Source organism: Salvia miltiorrhiza, unplaced genomic scaffold (genome assembly GCF_028751815.1).
Source record: "Salvia miltiorrhiza cultivar Shanhuang (shh) unplaced genomic scaffold, IMPLAD_Smil_shh original_scaffold_252, whole genome shotgun sequence".
Lineage (NCBI taxonomy): Eukaryota > Viridiplantae > Streptophyta > Magnoliopsida > Lamiales > Lamiaceae > Salvia > Salvia miltiorrhiza.
Window position 1 is genome coordinate 283770 of NW_026651510.1, and position 17088 is coordinate 300857.

The 17088-nt window shown below is 35.0% G+C and overlaps 3 protein-coding genes across 3 annotated transcripts; 1 reads left to right on the top strand and 2 right to left on the bottom strand.

Annotated features, from left to right (window-relative positions):
- Positions 1–469: 469 nt before the first annotated feature.
- LOC131003673 (uncharacterized) lies at positions 470–2723 on the bottom strand. Its single transcript, XM_057930217.1, has 4 exons — positions 2363–2723; positions 1818–1906; positions 1610–1707; positions 470–862 (listed from the first exon to the last, which is right to left on the bottom strand). Exons 1-4 carry the CDS (start codon positions 2370–2372, stop codon positions 781–783), a joined length of 279 nt encoding a protein of 92 aa, XP_057786200.1. The 5' UTR covers positions 2373–2723; the 3' UTR covers positions 470–780.
- A 321-nt stretch (positions 2724–3044) lies between these two features.
- LOC131003651 (uncharacterized) lies at positions 3045–7368 on the top strand. Its single transcript, XM_057930182.1, is given in 7 exon segments — positions 3045–3062; positions 3454–3712; positions 3715–3889; positions 3981–3985; positions 3988–4092; positions 4162–4238; positions 5199–7368. Coding segments are annotated over 7 exon segments (690 nt in total). The 3' UTR covers positions 5250–7368.
- A 6433-nt stretch (positions 7369–13801) lies between these two features.
- Positions 13802–15099, bottom strand: LOC131003674 (protein TRANSPARENT TESTA GLABRA 1). The gene has a single exon (XM_057930218.1). It carries the CDS (start codon positions 14961–14963, stop codon positions 13959–13961), a length of 1005 nt encoding a protein of 334 aa, XP_057786201.1. The 5' UTR covers positions 14964–15099; the 3' UTR covers positions 13802–13958.
- Between the last annotated feature and the right edge of the window lie 1989 nt (positions 15100–17088).

Below are 17088 nucleotides of genomic sequence, written 5' to 3' on the forward strand. Positions count from 1 at the left end.
GAAGGCTTTTTCAAAAGACAAAGTATTCTGCTGCGTGTGTTATCAGTCTAACTGATAAATCTTCGGATAGTCAAAAAGATTCATAACACTTCTCTGTTCAATCCAAGACTGAAGCTCAACGAGTGTATCAGTTAAAGTCTAGTACTTAACTGATATATTTACTGAAATATTTTCAGTATCAGTCTTCAATCTTTCGTTAACTGGTTCATCATTCTTACCTTTCAGTATCAGTTAACTGTTAAAGGTTGTATTGTGTTTGATTTTGAAAAACTGTCTTTAGGTGTATTTCCCCCTCCCCTATATTTATTCTAAACCTTCCCGGACCCAACATCCTTAATTCCCACTTAAATCATACCTATAATCTAAAGCACAAGCCAAAAGCTCGTGAGCTTAAAATAATGATGCAGCATGGCTCAAATATTGGGGGCTAACATTTTCTTGAAACTTGTGCTAAAATAATGATGCAGCATGGCTCAAATATTGGGGGCTAACATTTTCTTGAAACTTGTGCGGGGTCTTCTTACAATATAATGAGATGGGTTCATATCCAAACTCACATACAATGACATCTTTGTAATTACAAAGACCAATATAATAAAAAATATGTCACTACAATATGAGTTTGGATCCGGGCATTGACATGTCTCACACGAGAACTCTACCATTTCTCGATGCGCCTCAACGTCAATACATTCAAAAAAAAAGGGGAAAATAATGTTTTCGTGTCGAAAAAAGACATCGACTTTGAGAATGTGCTCTTCATTTATCTCTCAGTCCATCCTAATCTTCATTAGGAGGCGCTTGCAATTCATCTCCTCTCCCAAATCCAAGTTCTGACATATCTTGCTTTGCCATCAAATTCCTGCATAAGTAGAGTGCGTTTTAACTTCTGTAGTAACATCAGAATGATTATTGAACAATGGCCAAAACTGAACAAGGAAAATTTAAGAGTTGAGCCTCGTTAAAACTTTGTAGAGTAAACCAACAGGAGAAACATTGAAAAAGAGTAGCATTTAAAAACAAGAAGAAACATGAATACAACAATGATAATACATATCTTGATTAGGTAAGCTAACATGTTGTGACGAGCATAAGGTCAATGTATTGATGGCATCATTGAAATAACACTCAGAATTCAGTTAAAATCAAGACAGTGGAGGACATGATAGAAAACCCAGGAGACCCTAACCATCAATGACATGACAAAAGTTTACAATACTAGTAGCAACAAGACTTCATATTCTCTTCTATTTTGTAACTTGATGGACAGGGCTAAAAAATCCCACGCCTTAACTAGCTGTAACTAGAAATTTGGAAGACTGCAAAATTGCAGAAATGAAACATTCAATTAAGCATAAACTTCACGGGCATATAAGTAAGCACAACGAGATACAGATTCATCACATATCTTAATATTAGATTGTATCGGCAAATGTCCACATCAGCTACTAGTTAGTTAGTCAGCTCAGAATTACTTAAGTTAAATACTCATCTCTATAAAGATAAGTTTCCAAATCAACAAATCCTCTCTCTATCATGATATCTTTCCGATCATAACAGTTAACAACGGAAAGTGCCAGTGCACTAATGTGGAAACGAATGCACTTACTTTTTCATACGACACTCCAGGTACTTCTTGGAGAATTGTCTACATTTATCAGATTTATGGCCCTCAGTCTTTAAACATTTAATGTACTCTTTCTTTTCCTGCATCAATCAACCTCAAAAACTGAGGAAATAACACAAAAACCTAGTTTAACAAAGTTTTTTCAACCCTAACCAGATTAGATATTTTGAAATCTCCTATAACGTCATACCAGGTCACACAGATGCATATGGTCCAAAGGGAAAACTCCTTTTTCTGGTGGCACTGGTCTTGCTCCTCTATTTCCATCAAATGCACCTCCTATGGCAACAAAGATCATCAATGGTGGAAACTACATTTTTTTTAACAACACTTAGCATTTGAGGTATTCATGTCTGAGTAAACTAATGGAAGAACAACACAATCTAGTCATATACCAAGACTAACATCCCCACAGTTATTGATCAAGCACAAAAGTTTCTATGCAAGTTTCAGTTTGGTTGCATTGGATATTTGGATTTGATCCACCAAGAATTGATCCTAACTACCCAAAAGATAATACTAAATTACACTAAGAAAAAAAAATCCTGGGAGATGAGCGACAAATGAATATCGAAAGCTAAATCCTATCAATCATAATCCCTAATCTTATGCTCATTCTACATGAACAAGTAATTCAATGAGGTTTAGAAAGTAGTTGAGGTAATAATTCAGCAAACATTAACAGAAAATTTACAGTTTCAAGTAAGCCTTGAAAATGGGGAAAATACGACTTACCTGCACTCATTGCTTTTCACTGAGGAATACTCGTCGATAAACCCTCTTTGTCTATTTCTTCAGTTCTTTTGGAAGGTATTCTCTCGTATGAGTTTTCAGTTCTCAGGCTTTAAAAACGGCTCCGATAGTCGGAGATAATGGCGTTTAATCGGCAAAATCGACCGCCGATTAACCGGAAATTTGAAATTGCAACAGAGATGAATTAGGAAGGAAACAATTTATCTATCACAAATTAAATATTTGGGCTCGGAATTAGAGCCCAGTCGTTCGTGCCCATTATGCTTATTGGATTTTGGCCCATGTGTATGGATATTTATAATGTAAAAAATGTACTTTTATTTGTGAAAGTAAAATCGATAGTCCACTCTTCCCATTCTATGATGCTGACAGCTGGAGTACTGGCAGGGTATGTGATTTCCTCTATGGGTCTTTCAATGCTATTACATTTACAACAAACTACATGAGAATAGTAATCAGTTCCTTATAGTAATAAACTATAGAAAAGAATAGTAATTACAAAAATCTATCAAAGGGTTATTCTTTGTCTGTTCCTTATGATAAACTATGATTTGTATAATGATCTTTGTATTACTATTTCACTGTGAGGCTTGGCGCCGCATTTCAGTTTTTGTAGCAAAAGTTTTTAGCAATGTATCTCCATTAGGCATATAAATCTGCATATATGTCTATATTTAGGCTGGTACAGTGGTACTGTGATCTTGAGATGACTGGTATGGAGCATTCCTTTGAAAAATAAAAATAAAGTCTCCCCCCTTTATTAAGTCAAATTGATATATCTATTGCATCTGAGGTTTTTTTGAGATGATGGCTTGTGGCACGTTGATAAATTAGAATAAGTGAAGTTGGTTATCAGAAGCCACATACAGGAACATACTTGTTAAACTAGAGCATCTTAGCATTATATTATTTCGATTATCTTTATAGGATTTGCGGAGTTCTAGCCGAAGACTTAGCCGCAGTACAAGTTTAAGTTCAACTACAAGTGAGACTGAGCACCCGCGTAAAACGGTTGAACCTGCATATTCCTGGTTATTATTTTTTGCTGCTGGATGCTTGCTCATCTGCATTAGCAGAGCTATATATATCCAATTCAATTTCTTTCCTCTAGCAATTTCAGGGAGATTAGAAGTTTGAGTTGGTCGCATAATTTGGCATCAGTAGGATTTATAAATCTGCCCTTTCCAGATTTTGACTTCTCAGCAAACAATCAATACATTGCATCTGCCTCAATTGATAAGACAGTGCGATTATGGGATATCTCAAAAGGGCTTTGCATAAGGGTGATTTATGGAGTATCTTCGCAATTCTGTATTCGCTTTCATCCTGTAAGTTGGTTACTATGGACTCGCGTAGTGGTGCCCTAGGCCTCTCTCGTTCTCACCGCCGTCGAAGTAAAGCCAAGCACCCATCTCCAATCACTACTGTCCAGTACACAACTTTTTCTTTGCTCGCGCGTGGTCCAGTGTTGCTCACTTTTTCTCGAGATGGAAGTTTGTCTTTCTTCAGGTAATCTTGAACAAACAAACACACATTCAATTATAGATAATGTTTACAGTATTGTGCATTGTTAATGTGACGGATGCCTTTGCTGCTGTAGTGTTTCGCAGGCTATTTGACTGTTCGTTGCGCTCTCAAATTGACGCCACGTCTGCACAGCATCCGCGCCTCCTTCTGCCCTTTGCTTTCTCTCGAGAAAGGAGAGTACATAGGTAAGTATGTCTGCCGTTGGAAATTTGTGTCGCATTTCTGAGGTTGATATCTCTTGCTTTTCGGTTCAGTTGCTGGGAGTGAGGACACAAATGTCTACTTCTACGACTTAACACGGCCGAAGCATGCATGTGTCAACAAACTGCAGGTTTATTTACCACCGTTATAACTCCATTATTTATGGGGGGTTTTATTGGATTTTTCTTAAATGGGTTAATTGCCTATAAATAAACAAAATATATCCACATTTTGTTTTTTAACCAATTCTATTTTCTTGGTCAAAAAGTACATAAACTTTTAATTTTTTTAAGTTTGGCATGAGTTCAAAGTTCGCTGGCCAATAATTAAATTTTACGAAGTTTGATGAGCAATTCAAAGGTACTGTTAGAAAACTCTCTAATGATACCCATAATTTTCATGCCATTTTCCAACCACTTTTGGTGATCAAAACCCAACAATATGAGTATCATTAGAAAGCTATCTTCAAGAGTTTTCCAACGGTATGGGACTGCCCATTGAACTCCAAACAATCAAGTTATTGCCAGCGAAGTTTAGACTCAGGGGAAATGCCAAAAACATAAAAGTTAATATTTTTTTGACCAATAAAATAAATTTGATTAAAAATCAAAATTTGGATATAGTTCGGGTATTTATTGGCAATTAACCCTTCTTAAATTATAGCTGGAACGTTGCTCTTGTAGTGACCTTTTTACTCGAACTAACAAATATATACTATACTTATCTTTGTTGTTTACTTAATAGCTTGAGTCAAAATTTCCAACCAACTGAAGCTGATTTGGCATTGAATGTGAATGGATTTGATGTATATGTAAAAAGAATGACAGTGTTGCCAAATCAGCTTCCAATGATGCGAAGCTACGATGCGCGTCAGTTTTAGGTGATTGAAAATTTTGATTCGGGCCACTAAATGAACAACGGAGATAAACAACTTCTGTGTTTGTAAAGTTGTATATTCAGGTTAAAAAATCATCATTAGATTAAACATTTGGTTTATAATTTAAGAATTTTTTTAAAAAAAAAAACATTATTAGAAAAAATCCAACATCATGAACAATTGTGATGTAGCATTGATTGATTGTAACTGCAGGGTCATGCCTACCCAGTAATAGGCATTGCTTGGAACCATGGAGAGAACTAGGGGTGGCACGGTACGATATACCTTATTAAATCGACCATACCTTATACTTTACCTTTACCTCCGGTATGGAGAAAATTCATATCTTTACCTTACCTTTACCTACGGTATACCTTAAGTACGGTATGGAGAATATACAAAACCTTTACCGTACCTTTATTTCGGTATACCTTACCGAATTTCGGTATACCGTACTTTCACGGTATACCGCACTTTAACGGTATACCAAAATAATCGGTATTATCAAAATCGAAAAAATTCAATTGGTATACCGTACTTTATATTCGCATACTTGTATGCATTCATGTAATATATAATAAATTATATAAATGTTATAAGTTACATATAATTTATATGTTAGAAGTAATATTATTTATAATATAATACTAATATTATAACTATGCTATTATATATGTAACTATTATAAGTTAGATGTATAATTTATTGTAAAACAATAATTTTAGTTATATATTATAACTATATTATAATATCAAAATAAATAATTTTATTTTATTGTATAACTTATACTATATACTATATTTTATTTGTTTTTGTATCATTTGATGATATTTATAAATTTATAAGTTAAATAGTATATACTATATACTATATAGATGTTATAAGTTATATGAGATTTATAAGTTAGATGTAATCTAAGTTATAATATAATATCAATATTAATTATAGCTATGCTATTATATACATAGATGTTACACGTCAGATGTATAATTTATTGTAGAACAATAATCTTAGTTATATAATATAGAATATTATATTATAACTGTACAATAATCTTAGTTATATAATATAGAATATTATATTATAACTGTGTTATGATATCAATATAAATAATTCAGTTATATTAAATTATATAACTTACATACTATATTATATTTTATATCATTTGATGATATTTATATTCGCATACTTGTATGCATTCATGTAATATATAGTAAATTATATAGATGTTATAAGTTACATATAATTTATATGTTAGACGTAATATTATTTATAATATAATACTAATATTATAACTATGCTATTATATATGTAACTATTATAAGTTAGATGTATAATCTATTGTAAAACAATAATTTTAGTTATATATTATAACTATACTATAATATCAAAATAAACAATTTTATTTTATTGTATGACTTATACTATATACTATATTTTATTTATTTTTGTATCATTTGATGATATTTATAAATTCATGTACAATTGTATATATTCACATAATATAGATTATATACATCATTTTATAAAATTTATAAATATTTTTAAAAATATAGACATAAAAATAAATATTATATATTTTAAAACTATAGATTTTGATATGATATATACCGCGATTTTCGGTATACCAATATATACGGACAACTGCGGTATATCAGAATAAGGTATTGTACCTTATTACCGGTATATACCGAATATTAAGGTATACCAAAATAAGGTATGATACCGCATCACCGGTATATGCAGTAATATTCGGTATACCAGTAATACGGTATCATACCGTATTCTGGTATATACCTTTAATATGATATTTATTGATTTTTTCGGTATATACCGCGGTATCGGTATACACCGGTATACCCCGGTATTTGAAAAATCCATACTTTTACCTTACCGTAAATCTTCGGTACGGTATCATACCTTACCAAAAAAACCGGTATACCTTAAATTCGGTATTTTGCGGTATTTTACGGTACGGTATGGCCGGTATACCGAGTTTTCGGTATATTTTTCCAGCCCTAGAGAGAACTTATTGGCTTCTTCCGATTTCGGCGGCACCGTTATCGTATGGAAGAGAGAGAAAACACACTGAAAACAGTAGTAAGTAATTTCATGGATGAATCTTTGCTTGCTGGAGTGGCATGATTCCTGTTCTTCGTTACTGCCAGAAAAGACGGTATGATATTGATACGCGACGAGAACGATGACAATGTCGTCTGTTTGACCAGAGCGTGATGCTGCTGTACACTATACCAAAGTTTTTTCAGGGAAAGAAACACAATGAAGATTGTAGAACGATTTGTTTGAACGTCGATTTGAAATAATAAAATAAGCTTCTCAAAGCAGCTTATAAGTTGTTTGAGAGTTTATAAGCTCTTTCAAAGTTGTTTGGCAAAATAAGCTCCCCAATAGCTTATAACCTCCCCAAAAAATAAGTTTCTCTACCCCAATTTATTTTTTTATAATCTCATATGCAACAATCTTTTTACAAATATTATTCAACTATAATTTATTATTTTCATCATATATCATTTAAGTTCATTTTGCTTTGATTTTCTCTCTCTAAAAAAATATTTTCTCTCTAGCTTGTAAGCTCAATTATCCAAACACTTTGACAACCTATAAGCTCTTAAAAATGACATCTTATAAGTTCTTGAAACATCTTATAAGCTCCAAGAGCTTATAAGCTCTTTAAAATAAGTTTAGCCAAACACCCTCTAAATAGTGAGAAACTAACCCAAAATTATCATCCAACAGACTTTTCATTTATTGTTCTTTTCTGTATACTAGTACTAATATTTTGTTTTTTTGTAAACGTAGTATTTTAACATTACTCGTGGAAATTCAAAGTTTGGTGAATTAAAACAAAGGATCAATAATTCAATACTTTGAAAATAGTATCGTATAAACAAAAGATGATTTAATCCAATGAACTTCCATGCATGTTTGTGGAATTAGATCGTTTAAACTTTTCTTTTGGCTCAATTGAGTCTCCAACTATTATTTGGTTTGTTTTGTCATTAACATTTATGTTATTATTGTACTATCGAAATTTATAGTTTGATTTGATCATCAGGCTTTAATTAAGTTATTATTGTACAATCGAAATTAATTCATAATTTGATTTGATCATTAAGCTTTATGTTATTGATGTACTATCGAAATTTTTAGTTTGATTTGATCATTAAAAATTCTGAAAAATATTTAATTTGCAATTGAAACTATTAGTGTTAAGAGGTGACTGCAAATCCATTCAGCCAAAAGATGAGGTCCTTAGTTGCAAATAAGGAGTTTGTTTTGAGATGGTTATATGGATGTGATGCAGGAGCCGATCTCAGCCGTTGATGGTGTATGGTCTAGATTCATCAAGCTATGGTATATAAAATAGCTGGTAACTGCTGAGCGAGAGTGAGGATTCAAAAAGGAAATCATGCAGATTGTGTGTGAGAGAGAGCAGTGGGTAGTGAAGAGGGAAAAGAAGTGAAAATACTGTAGTTCAAAGTTAGGTTTTACAGTAGCTTATTTCTTCAATCTGTTCTTCCTTGTAAACACATAGTTCCATGGAAATAAAATAACCACCGATTGACCCTCCCGTGGAGTAGATCAAATCTTTGATCGAACCACGTAATTGTTGAGTTCTTTTATTCCTGTTTTGAGTGAGTAATTTTGTCAAACAGTTTTCGTGCATTCGTGAGTTTCTCTCAACAATTGGCGCCGTCCGGTGTGGAATCGAACTCGCGGCGAGCGAGCAACAATTGCGGCAGAAGAAATTGCCGAGGGGGAGGAGAAATCGTTGTGGAAGATTGCGGTGGAGGATTTTGTAGAGATAGTTTTCTGATCGGCGAAGGTGGAGCAGATCGATCGTTGAAATTGATCGGAAGAAAAGCTTACGCGAGGTCGGTGGAGAATTTTTTTTTCTTTTCGAAAGCAAATCGCTGCAGAGAAGTTCAGCGACTGAATCACGGTAGAAGGATTTCTGATTGGGTATCATCGAAGAAGAAGGTCTCAGCGTCGGAAATTGGAAGTTCTGGCCGGTGAGAATACTGATCGAAGGATTCGATAAAATCTACAGAGCTATGGCATCGGCAAAATTCGATATGGAGAAATTCAATGGCAACAACGATTTCTCCCTATAGAGAATAAAAATGCGAGCCATGCTAGTGCAGCAGGGATTGGCCAGCGCATTGACGAAGGAGAAGGGAGAATCTGATTCGACTGCCAAGAATCGAAGAGAAGAGATTCTGGAGAAAGCACATAGTGCGATTATACTATGCCTTGGCGATAAGGTTTTGCGAGAAGTGGCAAAGGAGAAGACCGCCGCAGAAATCTGGAAGAAGCTCGAGTCATTGTACATGACGAAGTCACTCGCCAATCGCCTCTATATGAAACAGAGATTGTATTCATATAGATTCTCGGATGAAAAAGGCATTGATGAGCAGTTGGATGAATTTAACAAATCTGTTGATGATCTGGAAAACATCGACGTTAAGCTCGGTGATGAGGACAAGGCTATCATGCTCCTGAATGCCCTGCCCAAGAGTTTTGATCATCTTCGTGATGCGATGCTGTTCGGGAGAGAGAAGAGCATAACCTTGGAAGAGGTGCAGAATGCTCTAAAGGCGAAGGAGCTTCAGAAACAGAACGAGAAAAAGCAAGAAATCTCGAATGAAGCTCTGAATGTCAAGTTTCAGAAAAGAGGCAAGTTCAAGAGAGGTAAAGAGAGTTTGAAGAAAGTTGTTTCTGAAAGTGAAGAAACTGAATCAGAAGAAGAAGAAGAAACGAGAAAGTGTTTCCATTGCAAGAAGCCCGGTCATATCAAGAAGGACTGCACCATATGGAAAAGAAAGCAAGAGCAGAAATCCAAGAAAGCTGGGAACGCAGAAGTTGTTGAGAACTTTGAAGATGCGGAGATGTTAAATGTGGTGGAGAATCACGTTGGAAATGATTGGATTCTAGACTCGGGTTGCAATTTTCATATGTGTCCGAGAAGAGATTGGTTTATGAATCTCCAGAAAGTCGAGAAGGGTTCAGTTTTGTTAGGAAACGGTGAAGCTTGCACAGTTGAGGGGATTGGGAATATCGAGCTCAAAGTGCATGATGGTTCGTACAAGATTTTGACTGATGTCAGGTATGTTCCTGGGATTAAAAGATGTTTAATATCTCTTGGTATGCTTGAATCAAAGGGCCATAAATTCATGTAAGAAAATGGATGTTTGCATGTTCTTAGAGGTTCTAAGATTGTGTTGCAAGGTGTTAGATATCGTGGTTTGTACTATCTTGATGCTATGACTGTTAGTGTTTATTCTGAGTCTGATATCATTGATAGTTCTGAGGTCTGGTGTGTAGAATCAAGCCATAAAAATGATAGGGATAAGGATGAACTTTTGGAGCAGAACATAGAAATAACTCCATGTATGTTTGGTGTTGATTCTAGTGAGCAATGTATTCTGGATAAAAATACTTGTGTTTGTAAGGATGTTCAAATGGAGGTGGAGCTTGAGGGATCAAAAACTCTAGAAAAGGAGTTCTCATTTGAAGAAAGTGGAGTTTGGTCTCTGGTGTTTCAACTTCAAAAGCATGTAGATTACAAGTGTGTTTGCAAATGGAAAATTAAGGAAGCTGAAGGAATGCAAGTCAATTTCGGAGCCAAATTGGTAGCTCAATGTTTGGCACAGAAAAGAGAAGATGATGCTGCTGATTCCATGGATGAATGTTATGTTATCAGAGATGATGTGCAGAAAACTAATGAGAGTTTTGCAGAGGTTTATGCAGAGCTTGAGTTAGTAAGCTCAATGTCTCGGTGAAGAGACATTGGAGAGCCCTGTGATGGGGCAGGTTGGAGGGGAAGTTGGATCATGGTGATTTGAATTTTATGGATTGACAGTCAAGGTGGAGATTGTTAAGAGGTGAGTGCAAATCCATTCAGCCAAAAGATGAGGTCCTTAGTTGCAAATAAGGAGTTTGTTTTGAGATGGTTATATGGATGTGATGCAGGAGCCGATCTCAGCCGTTGATGGTGTATGGTCTAGATTCATCAAGCTATGGTATATAAAATAGCTGGTAACTGCTGAGCGAGAGTGAGGATTCAAAAAGGAAATCATGCAGATTGTGTGTGAGAGAGAGCAGTGGGTAGTGAAGAGGGAAAAGAAGTGAAAATACTGTAGTTCAAAGTTAGGTTTTACAGTAGCTTCTTTCTTCAATCTGTTCTTCCTTGTAAACACATAGTTCCATGGAAATAAAATAACCACCGATTGACCCTCCCGTGGAGTAGATCAAATCTTTGATCGAACCACGTAATTGTTGAGTTCTTTTATTCCTGTTTTGAGTGAGTAATTTTGTCAAACAGTTTTCGTGCATTCGTGAGTTTCTCTCAACAATTAGTATAAAATTATATTGTAACTGAAAAATGGTACAAAAGTTGTTTTTCTAAACACAGTCAACGTGTATATCCAAATTGCATTATGGTGGGAAAATTCAAATTTTACATGGATCACATGCTACATTGCAAACATAAGTTTGAAAACATAAAAGTCGCAAAGCCATAATATTCAATAAGAGTGGGGAAAAAGTGCATAAAATCAACTCAAAATTTAGTGAATGCATTAAAATAGTAGTACTTCCAACGTCCTATTTTTAAATGGCATAATAAAAATTGGCGTATAAATTATAGGGGTCATTTATGTAAAAAGTGTGAAATGAGTAGGGTCAACTATTAATTTTAGAAAGTGTCATTATAAATGAGATAAATTAAATAATAAAATGTGTCATTATAAATGAGACGAAAAGAATAATAAATACCGAACTAATTCCAGAAAGGCTAAATATGATAGTGATTGTATAAATGAAATTTGAAAAACTGAAATGAATATAATGAATTATGATAGTCGATTTCAAAAAAAAAAAAATTACTAATAGTAATGATAGTCGTAGGGAAAGAGATGTATCAGAGCATCTACATCGTCCTACTCGATGCAGCTTACTCGAGTAGGGCGAGCATCGAGTAGGCCGATGCAAAGGCCACTTACTCAAGTGCTACTCGTTCTATCGGGTATGCACGATGCTTGTCCCAAATATGCATAACCCATATTGTGAATTAAGTATAGAAGCATTTTTAATTATTACCAATAGCAATGCTTTATCTCTAGATATTATATTACCACACACTTTAATTATTAATTTAAATATGTGCAATTAAGTATAGAAGCATTTTTACAATTGCTCGTTTTTATTAATTATAGAAGCATTTTTACAATTGCATTAAAATTGCATTAATTTAAATTTGTGCAATTAAAATTAAATGAAAAACATAAAAATCAAGTAAGTTATTAAGTAATCTCAATGTGGTCTCCTTACTCAATATGGTCCCCTCCTCTTAAGTAAGCTATCAGGTATGCTATCAAGTAGGCACCAATGTGGATGCTCTAAAAGGAAATTGGGACAAACTTTTTAGAGACGGAGAGAATATAAAATATACAAACAATTGGTGGACATCCTTGAGTAGAAATCAATCATTACAAATAATTCCTTGAGGCCCCGTTTGATATCTAAGTTGAGTTAAAGCATGATAAATAAAACCTAGATAAAATAATATGGATTGAGTGAGATTATTATTGTTTATATGTGTTTGATAAATAAGATATAATCTTAAGATAGGTAATATTTTTGTTTGATAGACATAATATAACTATAGACTAAATTACTATTTTGACCTCAAATTAAATAAATTAAAAAAGAAAAAAAAAAAGGAAAAAGAAGGTGAATTGTACAACACCACTCCACAAACACGTGCCTCCCACAGCCCACCCCAACCAACCCAACTCAACACAACATCAGACCCCCCCGCTGCCTTCGTCTTCGTCAGATACTCCCCGATGGGGGGGGTTTTCCTCGTCTTCATCATCCTAGGGATCCCGCAGTTCAACGAGACCGAGTTACAGCAAGCCTCCCTCCTCGGAGGCGTCGCCCCACCTTCATGCCACAATCACAGTGATTTCATTTTCTTTTTTTGGGGTAAAGTTTTGGGCTCTGATTTCTTATTTATTTGTTTGTAATTGGACTTTTTTTTCAAAAAAAAAATCATGTTTTGAAGCGAGGGCTTGGGTTGGCGGGGATAGAAAGGTCGGCGAGGACAGGGGCCGGCGAAGGTGAGAGCGAGAGAGGGGCGGCGAGGGAGAAGGTGAATCTGGGTTTCGGCAGAGGCGAGGGAAATCTGGGTTCGGCAAGGGAAAGAAGGGGTCGGTGATGGTAGTGGGCGGCGAGGACAGGGTGGTGGTGGTGGTGGGATATTGCCGGTGGAGGTGGTGGTGTATTGCACGGATAAAGTAGTAATTTCAATTTCTAATCTAGTTGACTGTACAAGTTGGAATATGTATCCGAGTTCCAGAAACAAGGTGGAATAGTGAATTTTGAACGGGCCTTGGGCCTGAGTGAATAGGTATGTAGGCTATCAAACAGCCGAATACATTTTTTATATGGCCTAATCCATGCTATCAAACGGGGCCAATATTACTATGAATGCAACAATGCCAACAATTAGTTTCTCACAAACAAACTAGTGAAAGTGAGATAACTCAATGAACTTAAATCCGAAAAACGAATCAATACATAGACTCCCATTGTATGTGATGTATCGAGCAAATGCGGTGTCGTGTTAAAGTATAGATATCAAAACACGATGAAGCAGTTTTTCAACATAGAGTTGTAGCCTTGCAAACTTCTCCTAACTAAAAAATGTTAGCAGCTGAAAAATGAGCAAAATTGATGACTAACAAAGATTATTACTCTACAAGTCTACAATAATTAAAAGTGGAATGAACTTGGCAAAGAATCTTCCATTTATACATTTCAATGTCAAGATTTTGGAGTAGAAATGAATAATCTTAGGCCCAACCAACAGCACCAAAATCTTCACTAATACATACAACAGAAGCCAAACAAAGACAGAGTCTTACATGATAGGATTGAATGGCGAGGTCAGACTTTGAGCATTTGCATCTTGTTGGCAAACGCGATCGCAATCCAATCCGGCTGCGCAGTGGACCACTGCAGCTGGTTAATCTCGGCAACGGCGGAGTACATGGACATGGGATCAATCCCATTGGGCCCAGCCACCGTCGGCAGCTCCCAAAGCAACGCCTGCCCATCGTCCCCAGCGGAGCAAATATGCCTTGCACTCTGCGGCGCCCACGCAATTGCATTCACACTTGCACTATGCCTCTCCAGCTCCGCCACCGGCATTGTCGGAGACCTAATATCCAATATCACAATTTTGTTGCTATCCATCAAGATGGTCGCCATATACCTCAAATCCTGCTTATTCCAAGCCAATCTGAGCAACGGCGTATCCGGCATAGGGCTCTCGTAGATGATCGTCGAATGCTCCTTATCCCTCAAATCGAAGATCCTGACGGAACCGTCGGCTGAAACCGACGCAAACACCCCAGCCTCGCCCCAAGCTATGTCGTAGACCTCCTTGTCGTGCGCGATCAGCTGCGTCTCCACCACGCCCTTCTCGATGTCCCAAATCGTGCAGGTGGTGTCGATGCTGGAGGTCCCGATCCGGCGCGGCTCCACCTCGTTCCAATCGAATGAGGTCAGCGGAGCGGAGTACTCGCTGGTTTTGCTGTTGTTGAGCGTGGACACGGCCGCGATTGAGGAGTCCTTGACCTCCCAGAGGCGGAGGAAGTCGCCGGAGGAGGCGAGGAGGTTGGAAGGGGCGGAGACGGAGGGGTGGAAGAGGAATTTCGTCGGGGGGTAAGGGTGGTCGAAGGAGAGGGAAGGGACGGGCTTGAGAGAGGACGAGTCTTCAGAGAATGAGAGGATGTCGACGCGGTTCTTCAGCTCCTCGATGAAGCTGCCGACGGCGACGCGGCGGCGGTTGACGGCGGAGATGGCCATGGCGTAGATGGGGTAGGGGGAGTCGTATGTGACGACATTATTTTCGGGGCGGGGGTGGGATTCCTGGGTCGAATTGTCCATTGAATTCGAGAGGAAATGGGAATCTAGGGTTTCCAATTTTTGATGATTTATTCCAATCTTGTGCGTGGAATGGTGGGTTGAGTTGACAACGCCGTCTGAGTGGGTTTACTTTGACCGGCGGCTGCGTGGTGGCGGGGCCCACGAGAATGATTTTTCCAATATTTCTGTTGAATTGTAAACTGGGCCTATATGGGCTAAATTGAGATAATGAGCCCGTTCGTTAAGTAAGCCCTTTTAAGTCTGGGCCAATAAAATCTGTAGTCCCATCCCATTACACCTTGATAATAGTACTATAATTTTTGGGGTGCAAATTTAAATTTGTTTATTTTTTTGATCAGGTAGTGAGGGAATCTTTATATACTCCATCCGTCCCTGAAACAAGTTTCTCTTTTTCTTTTTTGGGATGTCTCCAAATAACTTTCTCTTTCTTTTTTCCATTTTTGGACAACTACCCCACCACTAATAATACTTATTTATTTTTATTTTTCACTTTTTCACCACTTCCAATACATCTTCACAACTTCCAATAATAATTATAATACTTTTTCTCCACTATCAATACATTTTACAACATTTTCTTAAAACTTGTGCCGTCCCCAAAGATGAACTTATTTCAGGGACGGAGGGAGTATATAACAGCAAAATAAATCTTATCCTACGTGGCGTCGTATAATCATTCTATTCTAATTTTCATCAATTCTCATTCATTCTTATTTTTTTTCTAAATTTTTAATTATATTTTTCATATCTAAAAATTATTAAATATTTAAAAATTATTATATTAATATTTCATAGATTTATCTTAGTTACTTTTACGATCTTTTCCAAGATTTTAAAATTCAAAATGATAAATCTCAATTTGTCCATTTCTATGTAACCGGTGTATACACGATCTTTTTATTTTTCTATTAATTTCTTTTTCTGTTTTATTTTGTTTTGTTTGTATTTTTTTTATTTTTACATTATTCCAAAGTAATTATTATTATGACAAAAAGTAATTATTCATAAAATGAAAAGTAATGTTTTTGAAGCGTTACTTTTCATTATTTCAATAATTACTTTTTCTTATAACAATGATTACATGAATAATTATTTGATTATTTTTCTGTATTTTATTTATTTCTACGTTATTTAATAAGTATAAAATATACATTTGTTAGCACAAATGTAGACTTATGTTAATATAAGTATTTACCTTCATTCAATATAAAATATTACTATATTTTATAAACCCTAAACCCCGAATACTAAACCCTAAACACTAAATCTTAAACTCTAATAGAAATATTTACTTTTAATAAGTATAAAATATACATTTTTTAGCACAAATGTATACTTATGTTAATACAATATTTACCTTTTATTCAATATATAAAGTATTCATTGAGTTTAGAATAACAGATAAATGACTATTTTCATACATGATATGTATTACATTTTCTAGACGTAATGTTTACTTTCTTTGAAAATAAGTATTACTTTTCATATTATTAATTAAAAAGTACAAAATACTAGGAAATTTAAAATTTAATTTAAGAAAATTAATTTTACATTTCATAATACAAATATTTTCAATCAGTATAAGATATACATTTGTTGGCACAAATGTATATTCATTAGAATGAGAATGAATAGCAAAATTATTTTTAATTGAATTTAAAACAAATATGAGTATATAAACGAAGTTCATAATCTGCCGACTATGTATCAAATTTACATTTAAAATTATTAACAAAATTTATATATAATAATTAATTCCCGTCGAAATTCAGGGGTAACAAACTAGTTGTTATTCGTATTCAGAAATACCATTAAATTAAATGCTCGTGGTAACAAACATCTTAATCTATATAATATATAAAATAGGAGTTTTCTCTCTCCATTTTTCTCTCCCTTTTCCTATCAATTTTTTACTATTTTGTTCTCTTTTTTATTTATAATTTTAATTCTTTTCTAAACATCGTCAAATTTATTTTATGAAAAAACATTCAATGTGCATCTTAATTTAAGTTCGGCAGAAGATCTTTAATATGGTATAAAAATTATTAAAAATGAATTTAAAATGAATAGGTTATTAAAATTTCAAAATACTTTATTTTCTTTTTCTTTGTTAAAAATTTACAAC

Excerpts from the sequence above, each read along its gene's own strand:
- LOC131003673 (XM_057930217.1), bottom strand. Across the intron at positions 1,708-1,817 it reads ATATGCATCTGTGTGACCTG|GAAAAGAAAGAGTACATTAA; the intron begins GTATGACGTTAT and ends TGATTGATGCAG. Across the intron at positions 863-1,609 it reads CTGGAGTGTCGTATGAAAAA|GAATTTGATGGCAAAGCAAG; the intron begins GTAAGTGCATTC and ends CTACTTATGCAG.
- LOC131003674 (XM_057930218.1), bottom strand. The coding sequence starts at position 14,963 with ATGGACAATTCGACCCAGGAATCCCACCCCCGCCCCGAAAATAATGTC.